General features: G+C 23.1%; 1 protein-coding gene across 6 annotated transcripts in view; it reads left to right on the forward strand.

The window, feature by feature from the left end:
• LOC113552232 (multiple C2 and transmembrane domain-containing protein) overlaps nt 1–11,379 on the forward strand; it is a 56,530-nt gene that overhangs the window by 43,478 nt on the left and 1,673 nt on the right. For 2 of the 6 annotated variants that reach the window (XM_026954992.1, XM_026955028.1), the window contains 6 exons: nt 7,373–7,586; nt 7,659–7,804; nt 9,184–9,424; nt 9,487–9,593; nt 9,657–9,864; nt 10,750–11,118. In XM_026954992.1, coding sequence (XP_026810793.1) covers nt 7,373–7,586; nt 7,659–7,804; nt 9,184–9,424; nt 9,487–9,593; nt 9,657–9,864; nt 10,750–10,836 — 1,003 coding nt within the window. In that variant the 3' untranslated portion in view covers nt 10,837–11,118. Of the gene's footprint in view, nt 1–7,372; nt 7,587–7,658; nt 7,805–9,183; nt 9,425–9,486; nt 9,600–9,656; nt 9,865–10,286; nt 10,346–10,749; nt 11,120–11,379 lie in introns of those variants that run through there. The other 4 variants (XM_026955010.1, XM_026955001.1, XM_026955019.1 and 1 more) reach the window with 4 other exon arrangements.

The following is an 11,379-nucleotide window of genomic DNA, read 5'->3' on the forward strand; positions in this document are numbered from 1 at the left end:
CAGAAAATATTTTGCTTTAATGCATCATTTAAACAAATTCAAAACTTTTATGAGGTGCCTATAACATGAAAATATATAACACCTTTACACGAGGTACATAGTACTTACCATTGTTATAGTAATAACTCACATTATTAAGTTATATTTCAGCATAATATAATAATTAATATTGTTCAATGTTTGAATAAATAATAAGCGTATTATGTGCTTAAAATTTCAAAACTAATATCATGTTTATAATTAAACATCGATCCTCGCCTAACCAGTACATCATACCTTATTAATGTATCATCTATTTCAATTGAATGTATCGTTAAATTCATTGAACAAGGATAGTATAGGTACTATTATAGTGAAAATAGTGATTATTTTAAATTAGAAAATTATTAGTTTTTATATTCATTCCTGTTATGATTTATATTATATTATATACATGAAAGTAAAACTAAAGATGTGTAAGTTAATGTATAACACATTAACAAATAATAAAAACATTTATACTATTACTTATACTAATAACCAACAAGATATATTTTAGGTACTTCAAATGAAACTTGATCTTTCTCAGATGTATTATTAATATGTAATATTACCATTACGTACGTTTAATTAAAACACAAACAGTTAGCGATGATGCAACAACAAATTGCTACTTGACTTAATTTATGAAGGATAAAGCAATATTAAACTTTAAATTATTTTACATACCTAAATAAAATATGTAAATTACTATTTTTCCATAACTAACATCTTCATTCATTCGTTTGCAATAATTAATTTAATTAATTTTAGCTACTTTCATTATTCATGATATATAATTATTAAATATATCTTTTCAACTGTAGTAATTTTCACCAGTGTAAAATAATAAAACCAGCCTTTTTAATATAATCATGTATTTAGTTGAATTTTGATAAGGTGAAAAAATATATTTATAATTTTTACATACGCGTAGATAGGTATATTTTAAAATTTACGAATCGAATTTATTTACTCGTAAAAATCCATGAGCTGATATTTAATTTAAGTCATAATATTCAAAATTTAATCTAGTTCAATTTAAGAAGAATAATTTTGTACAATATTAAAAAATACAAAATACAAAATAGCTAATTTAAATTTTAAAATCTTCATGAAAAAATTACTGTTACTTCAGATATTTGATATGTTCTTAGAAAAACTAATCATATTTACGTGGTAATATTATATTCTTAATTTATAAAGATACATCACTGAATTTTAAGTAACTATCAACAAGAAAAATTACATGTAATGAGTTTTGAAATCATTTGAAATTTAAATTAATCACTTGGTGTTCCGAGTATTTTTTTCGGTTGGTTGACTATCTGGGATTTTTATCCAAACAACCGCTTTACCATATATTTTATTTTATTTAATCTGTGATATTCTCAACTTTTAGTTGTTAAGCATAAATATACCAAAAATTATTTTGCTGAAAAGATAAGTAAAGGATGTGTATTTATGAAATCTAGATATCAATAAAAAAAATTAAACAACATAATAATAAAAGCAAAAGAATACTATAATGATAAGTATGTTATTCAACATTTTAACACTCTTTTAATAGGTTGTATTTTTAAATTTAATTTCATAGCGAATAAACATTATATAAGTTGTTATAATTACGGTAGTAAAAAGTACCATTTTAAATTATTTAATCTCAAATTTTTTACTTAAATAATTTTGTTTAAATTATATTTCTTCCCTATTATGAATACTTGTGATATTTAAATATACCAAACATGTAGATACCTACAAATAAATATAATAATTATATTATAATACATGAAATCTATAAATGATTCAGGTTTACTGTTTCAACATTTATGGCAGTTCCATCATCCCATTACAAAATTGTTAGCTTGACCCAATATTTTGCTTACACACTTGATCAAACATAGATTGACATAAGAAGGTCACTAATGAATTAACAATAACCTTTTTAAAAAAACAAACCAAGTAAATGTTATATGCCTATTAATCTAGAGTAGATACCGTGTACTACCGTAGGGCGTACACGGACATGCATTTAATACATTATAAATTATTTCCCTATTGTTGTTAAATGTATTCTTTGTACATTTTATACATAATATATTATCTCTAATGTGTAATCGTAATTCATAAGTACTAAATTATCTTTAAAACTTTAATGCAGACATAGATACGTGCAAATAACGTACAAATCGTATATGCACATATATTTTAATATTTATACACACAACCAATAAAACATCATATTACAATTTAGTGGGTATATACTCTTGCGTTATATATTAATTATCACAAGAAAACAATGGTGTAAAAAAAATTTTTTTTCAATTTTTTTTTTTGGTTATTTAAAAAACATGTGATATTAACATTTTTACTATTCACAAACTTTAAACTTAAAAGTTCATTAAAAAATAATAATAATACATATATTACCGTATATTATAATATCAGCTGTAACACTGCAGTTAATTTTACAATTAATGAATATTATAACTGTCTACAATTACTTACAAGTTAAATAAAAAAAAATTTTTAAATATTATATCATCACAGTTGATAAGTTTATGTACAACACAGATATTAACACCATACATAGTTCATCACAACAGATCAAAACAAAAAAATAATATTAAAGAACATTATCTTAAAAAAGTCAAATTATATAATTTATTAGGTGTACGATTTAGAGTATATTAAATTCATAAAACCTATTACAAACGAATTTTTACTAAAAAAAAACATTTATTTTTCGATAAGTATATTTAATTATCTGTTACGTAACTTTATTTTTATATGATATAGTTATTAATCATGTAAATGTATAAATTCTTATCCCCTCCATCCCCTAAGTGTGAATGTAAAAAAATTCTGTTGACAATTGTGTTATGTTTGAGTATTTATATCGTTGAAAAGACAGTTTCTACTTTAAGCTCCTTATATATCTTTCTATAAATGTACAATATGTAAGGTCCGTCTCCGTGAACCTGGAACTCCGATAATAAAATTTTGTTTAGTAACCAATTTATAATAAATTGTAACCTAAGTTCTAAACCCCAAATAAAGTATATTACAATTGGCACCCGAAGTTCAAAATGTTGATATTAAACCAAATTAGAAAAATAATATGTAATTTATAATTTTTTTATTTTTATTTTTACTTAACTACTTATCGAATTCGATATTCACTTCCTTGATTCAATCACATTTGTGAAATATAAAATTACATTTATCATCGTATAAGTAGGTACTTACTTTAAATTATTTTAAATTTAAATTTAATTTATAACTATAAAACTTAGACTATTAAATTTAAAACTATCTATCTCATGGTTAATGTACACTCATCGTTTATACAATACAATGATTATTGTTACACACTTATATCTATACTTATTGTATAATATATATTTAATAGAAAAATCGCTATTAAACTCATTTAAAATGTATAATTTATTTAAATAAAAATTAATCCCTAATTAAGCAAATAGTTTGAAAGGTGTATAGTGTATTCATAAATGTAGTAAGTAACTATGTATTTATATTACTTTTTTCATTTGTAATAATTCATAATATAACAAAATCCTGTGAAATTTCCTGTAAAAATAAATTAATTTGTATATCAAAATATTTTAAAAAAATAAAGACAATAAAATCGTAAAATATTTGAAATTAAATATATACATGAATTTTAATATATTTTTAAAAATCTTAAAATAATAAAACTAATTTTTAAATGTTGAGTAACCTGAGTATCTTTTATAAAATAGTTCAAAATTAAATAATCAAAGCAGAAGTAAAAAATATATAAATTAAATCTTAGAAGTTTAGTATACAAAGTGAGGGGAATAGTGAGATGCAGGGATACCCTACAAAATACTGGTCTACTACTCCGCTTACATAAACTTTAATGAGTACTTATGAGTTATAACTCACAATCTAGTCGTCTGGAATTCGATTTTTATGTATCAAAATACTCCAAAAAATATTCTGCTTCAGAATATGAAATTTAAAATGTATGTTGTCTTATTTCTATTAATAAAAAAATAAATGAATAAATAGATTTTTAAATAACGAGTGTATCTGATCAATGAATAACACGCAGTATATTATTATTGCTTACTTTCCACATACCTACCTAAGCTCCTTCATTCGTATCGTTAAATTAATCGAAGTAATCTCTAAGTTCTCTCGGGTTGCGTGCATTTCATTGCTCTAATCATCTCTATCTACTGTCCCATCCACAAGGGTACTTAACAACCACATCACATATTTACAATTCACATCCAAACGAGATTAAGTTTATTCAGCGTAAATTGTTTGACTGTTCGTAGAAATGATAAATCTTACATATAAGTTCAAATATAATATTATTAAATGCCTAATTTGTTATATATGTTTAAGAAATTGATGTACCAGCAAAAATAATGATAATTCAAAAGAACAAACTTAAATGCGTACAATATAAATATATGTGTGTGTGTGTGTGTGTTACGGTAAAACTACAAATACCGATAAAACCTAGGATATACAAAATATTTTGGTCAAACCCCAAATGATTTTTGTAGTTTGGACTTTTATAAACAAGATTTGGTAAATCTCAGCATAAAACACCAGCGTTGATAAAAGTCTGAACTTTTTTACCTATTAGGTATGTGGTATTAATAATAATTATTATTTAAGTAAATTAGGTATTTTATTAGCTAATACCTACTAGTATATTAGATAGGTATACGCATTTATATAATTATTAGTTATTCTTATTATATATTGTGACAACAAATTTAAATTATTATTATTATTAAATATTACAATTGTTACAATTAGGACAAATTAGGTGTTTATTTGTGCAGGATTGGATTTGTGTGGCTACTGTAGCATCTTGAGTTACACAATACATTTTTGGATCAGAACTTATATTTATTTGTAATACATTTTTTTTGAAACAGTCCCACCTTATCCTTGACCGTCAATCATAGATAGTTGTGATACTTCTTGACAAATACCAATTATATTTTCAGGAATTGTTGCCAATTCTAAAAATTTGGTTACTATAAAATATGTATAAATGCAATACTAAATTATTCGATCAACTGTTTGTTTTAAATACCCAACTTTAAATAATTGTACTATTTAATTTAATTAACTGTATTAATTAATCTAAATCTTATTGGTAATTATTGTCTTGAGTATAATTATATAGAAAGTGGTGTATTGACATCCATATAGTTATATGAACATACGAATAAAATAATTGCATTTTACCTTAATGAAAATATATTAAGTATACTACTTAATTACGCATAACATACTAAACAATATTTGAAAAATTATTGAGCAATTATAATCACTATAATAGTATTTCATTGCTAATATAGTACTTAATAAAATCAATAATAATTATTATTATTAATATCATGTAATTAATAAAAAAAAATCGGACTTTTACAAACGCTGGTTTTTTATCCTAAGATTTGCCAAAGCTTGTTTATAAAAGTCAGAACTACAAAAATCATTCGTAGTTTGATCAAACATTTTTGTGTATTCTGGGTTTTACTAGTATTATTACTTTTACCGTAACATATAGTATATATATAGAATACAGCACTAGATTTAATTTAGAACTTTTTTGACATGGTTCGTCGAAAAGTTTTTTCAAGATCTTAGATCAATAAAATAATCAAGGATATATTCTATAAATATTTTATATACAACAATAACGTAAAATTTCTAAAAATAATACTACATATTATGAAGTATTTTTAATAAATTGTGTATACAAAGTAATTATGTAATAAATTGATAAAATAGAGATAGGTAGCAGAGTAAACTAATATGACGTGCTTTAACAAAAAAATATTTCAAGCCTGTGTCCCTCGATCCCTTAAGGATAGCTTTCTCTATAAGTAATATAATTTTGAAACGGGTCTAAATAAATCTAAAATAAAAAGTAAAATATGCCTGATGAATTTGTAAATACTTAAAATAATTTTAATATTTCAAAGTACAAATATCATAGTTTATCAATGGAAAGTACTAAATTTCGATAAAAAAAAAAATATGGAAATATTATTTTTTCTGAACAAAGAATTACTATTTATTTAAAAGCTAAGTTCTTATAAAAAGAAAAAAATGTCGATTAATAAAATATTTTTTAGATTAAATTAAAAATTTATATAAAAAAACTAAACTTGACCGAATAAAAAGGTAAAAGTACAAATAAACAATTTTAATTATATGTTAAAGTAAAATAATAATGAATTTTATTTATTAAATTAATTTATTTACTTTTAAAGTCACCTTAGATGTGTAGACAATAAGAATTGTATTGGAAAATCTAAAATTTGTGCGCTAACTACTAAATAATACATACACAATGCATACTTGTGCAATAATTAATAACGTAGAGATATAATATACAATATCAGATATAACAACAATAAATATGAAGATTTAAATTAATTGTATAAAAAAAAAATTGATAAATAGGTACTAAGAATAAGTTATCATACACATTTATTTTTTATATATTGTACATTTTCCATGGAAATAAATAATGTAGAAAAATATTATTTAATTCAAAAATTGGGATGAAATATTTAACTTAGAATCGTTATTTTTTATATTTAAAATTAACCCCATGAAATTCTCAAATGATTTAATCAATAACACTTAAGAATGAGTATCATTAGGGAGGCTATTATCTATACCAAGAAAAAATCATTTGTGTTATTTTTAAATTTTTAAAGTATGACAAAAATGTGTATAAATTGTAAATGATCCACGGTGAGTATAATGAATATGAATAAATATGAATAAAAAATATGCTTCATTATCATTAAAAACTGTATTTTTTTTGATTGTGTAAAAAACATTTTAAAATGTTAAATCCTTAAAAATTTTATTGATTAAGATAATTAATATTTACTAATAATAATTACTATTATAAATACATATATTTTGAAACAATTTGTTAATTAAACAATCCAAAAATTTACTTAGAATTATAAATTATCACCGTATTAACAATAAATTTAGTACTAAAATGTATTACTAATCTAAAAATAAATGTGTAGTAATAAAATAGTTTATTATAAATTAAAATTGGTTGTTAGTTTATTACTAATTTTTGATCCTAAACACATAAATATAATTTAAATTGAAAAATTAGTTGTAATTAATATTTTTTTTTCACAACCTGATTCTAATAAATATAGAATATAACACACATTTTTATTTATTTTTTCATTTTTTCGATAATTAAACTAGATTATAATTAAAATCATACCTTTAAATTTTTTTTATTATATCCTAATATTTAAAAATAAAAATAAAAATTTTAACAAACTGTTTGTTTCAGCAACGTTAAAGATATCAATTCTGTTCTCGAAGTGACAGTTTTTGATGAAGATCCTGATTATAAAGTAGAGTTCCTGGGAAAAGTAGCCATACCATTGCTTTCTATTAATAGTGGTGTACAAAAATGGTATTCTCTCAAGGATAAAAAGTTATCTGGCCGAGCAAAGGGAAACGACCCAAAAATTTTATTAGAAATGCGGCTCATCTGGAACCCGGTATCTTTGCTAAATTTGTGTAATATTGTGTCTAATGTGAACTAATTTAATTCTATTTTTGATTAAGTTTAGATACGAGCGTTTATCAGGACATTGAATCCAAAAGAGGAAAAATATATGCAACAAGACATAAAGTTTAAAAGACAGACACTAATCAGAAATGTCATGAGACTCAAACAGCTCGTTCTATGGGCTATAGATATTGGAAAATACTTTGAGTAAATATTTAAGTATAGTTTAGCGCAAAATAATATATTTTATTCTACATTATCAAACTTATCAACAAACTTATTATAAACTTCATAATGCATGTCTGATGTCTATCTATAATATATGTTTATAGATATAGATAGAAAATACGTGTTAGTGTGTTAGAAATACATAAAAATATGTTAAGTACGAATTGGCCTGTACACATTTTCTGCTAGTCTTTTTTATCAGGCAATATGTACTAGCTGGTTTAATTTGATAATTTTAACAAAAAATTATACATTGCCTTATCTATTTAGAATTGCTCAGTCAAACTCAGGAAATGTACGCTACAACAGTTCTGTTGATTACTTATTTATAATTTGTAGCTTTAGTCAAGTATAAACTAGTTACATTTTTTTTTTGTTTTTTTTTCTTCACTGCGTGTATAGTTCTTAAAATTCATATATGTTACGTTTGTGTAACACACCAGTTTGTGTAGAAAAAGTAATTTTCCAAGCATAATATAATTTAAGAGGCTGTACTTTTCTTTATTTTACTATTTTTTTTATAACCTTTAAACCATTTATATCGGTCACTAGCAGGTTATTCTCGGAGGAGCCCTTGCTGATCGATCGACCTTAAACAGTTATATATTTTTTCTTTACAACTTACTTTTATAAATTCCTTATACGCTGTTTTATATATTTTTTAGTTCAACTTATAAATAAATATTTTGACAATAGTTCGTTCTAAATATATGTATATTTATGCAGTAGATTTAAAAAATCAATAACAAATATTATAATAGTTATTAGGATTTGGAAAAACTATTTGATCATAATAATATAGTAAATATAATGTCGTTTGATAATGTCATAAATACAAAAATACTCTAAATTTCGTTAGGACGTATACCTTGATTATCTAATTATACATTACTTCTTTGGTAGACTAAGTGGTTCTACTAAATATTCGTGTAATTAAAAACTTCATCACTGCACAATATAACAAAAAAAAAAAAAAACAACGATATTCTGTTTACTTTAATGGTAGTAGTTGTGTGTAGTAGCTTTGTTTTAAGGATAAAAGTTTCAACACGACCTAAATCCGAATTTTTATTCGAAGCTAAATAACTAATTAATATATTTAATTCTAATTTATTGTAAAACTGAATATAATGATCAGTGGATAGTATCATATACATATTGCACTCGTATATTGAATTTTAAATTTGTATACAATTATTACAATTTTATCGCCAAAAATCAAATCAAATATAATATGAGGCATAATTTAATTTCAATAATTATATATTTGTGTTTGTTTTTATTCCATTAACTGTTACTGACTTAAATTATATTGTGGATAAAAAAAAAAATTGTATTTAACTATAACGTATTTCCAGGTACTGGGTAGAATGGGAATCGCCATTGCACACTATTCTAGTATTAATTGGATTCGTGGTGGCTTGTCAATTTTTTGAACCGTACATGGCACCTATTGCTTTATTACTGGTGTTCCTCAAATACTATGTAGCGTATTCGTGGGGTGCATCTAAATTAATTGACGAAGATGACGAACAACAGATCGATGAAGATGATCAACAAGACGATCAACAGGACGACCAAGACGACGAAAAAGCAAAGGTATCATAAACATAGAAGTACAAAGAAAATTATTATACATAACTAAAATAAAATATTTATAGGAAGAAAAAAAGTCTCTGAAAGAACGAGTAGCCGCTGTACAAGAAGTCACGCAATTAGTTCAGAACACAATCGGAGATATAGCTTCGTTTGGTGAAAAAATTAAAAAGTAAAGGTATTTTAAACTTATCAAATGAAATAAGCTTAAATAAATTATTTTTTGTACCTACAGCCTTTTAAACTTTTCCGTACCATTTTTATCGTACTTGGCCATCGTGTTACTGATAGCGGTAACCATAGTATTGTATTATATTCCAATAAGATATCTGATTATGGGCTGGGGAATCAATAAGTTTACCAGGAAAATACTTCGTCCACATACAATTCCAAACAACGAACTTTTGGATTTACTTTCTAGGGTACCTGACAACGAAGAAAAGGTAAAAATCTATTTGTAAAATATATCAAACTATTATATTATAAATCAAGAGTACACACAAACTTTTTAGTTTCCAATGAAATATTTCATCTGACTAAACTGCACTTTCTAAAAAAAAGCCTTTCAATGTTTATGGATTATAAATAATAAACGGTTAGTTTAATATTAATTAACACAACATTAACAATTTGTAGTTTTAATATTTATAAAAGGTAAAATATTAAAAATAGTAAAAATTTAATGTTTTCAAAAGATTTAAAAACCATAATATTTTAATATACTTTAATTTTCCAAATCATAAAAAAATAAGTTATAAGCTCAATAGAATCGAATGTCATACGTTCAATAATATCTGTGTGTATATTCGTATTAAGTAAAAAGGTCAATATTTAATTAATAATAGAATATAAATATTTTATACAGCGTCATTACAAGGAAGTTAAATATAAGCCAGTAGAAAATATAAAATGGTTTCAAATGGGGTAGGTGAATTTTTTATATAATTAATAACAAGGTACGTAACTTGGAATAATATTCTATTAAAATATAATTTTATAGATTTATTTTGAGGAGTCATATGATTAGAATAATGATAAAAATGTCTATAACTATAATAATTTAAAAATACAAAAAAACCCTAATATTATTTGTGCTTATTTTACAATAAATTTCCAAACCAAAACAATTATATTTAATAAGTAAAATACCATTGTCCGTTAGTATATAAAATTATTACGTGTGATACTAATGCAAATAATTTAAAAACTAAAAAAATTATAGCAAAGTAATATTGTTTATCATTTATCTTCAATGCAATAATTTTAAAATATATTATTTATTTACGAGTAGTTATCAATAAAAGTAATTAACACAATATTATGTTTAGATATATTACAAAGAGCTAACAACTATCGATAGTGTGGACGCTGGGGATAAATCAAATAAGGATTCAAGAAGAAAACAGAAGCTGTGATTATTTTTTACAATTTTGCAAGGTATTCATTTCGGTTGTTCTTATTAACTAAATTTATAATGTTATACATTATCACAATCTTATTATTATTATTATTACTTATTGATAATATGAAAACTTTTTAATCTGATTTCATCGATTCAAACTCAATTCCTTTTTTTTAAATAATTGTGTGATATTTAGATTTGTTAATTTTACTTAAAAAAATGGGCTTATATTTTAAACACTTTTAATAAGTTTTCCTTCCTTCATTTTTATCTATATTTTTAAGCGATTCTGTATTGTATAAAGTTTGAACTTTTTAAGCTTACTTATTGTCTTTTTATTGGTTTGGTCTTATCTTACCCAAATCATTTAAAAAAATATGAAATAACTGTTTTAATCTTATATTGTTTAATTATTATTTACTATTACTTACTTCTAAATTTTATTCGATACTGTTCGACGTATTTATTGTTATTGAGTGATTTTTAAATTATTTATATATATATAAATATATAATATATTTGAATAAAATATTTTGATCTACAATACATGAGCATT

The sequence above is a fragment of the Rhopalosiphum maidis genome, chromosome 1 (assembly GCF_003676215.2).
Source record: "Rhopalosiphum maidis isolate BTI-1 chromosome 1, ASM367621v3, whole genome shotgun sequence".
Lineage (NCBI taxonomy): Eukaryota > Metazoa > Arthropoda > Insecta > Hemiptera > Aphididae > Rhopalosiphum > Rhopalosiphum maidis.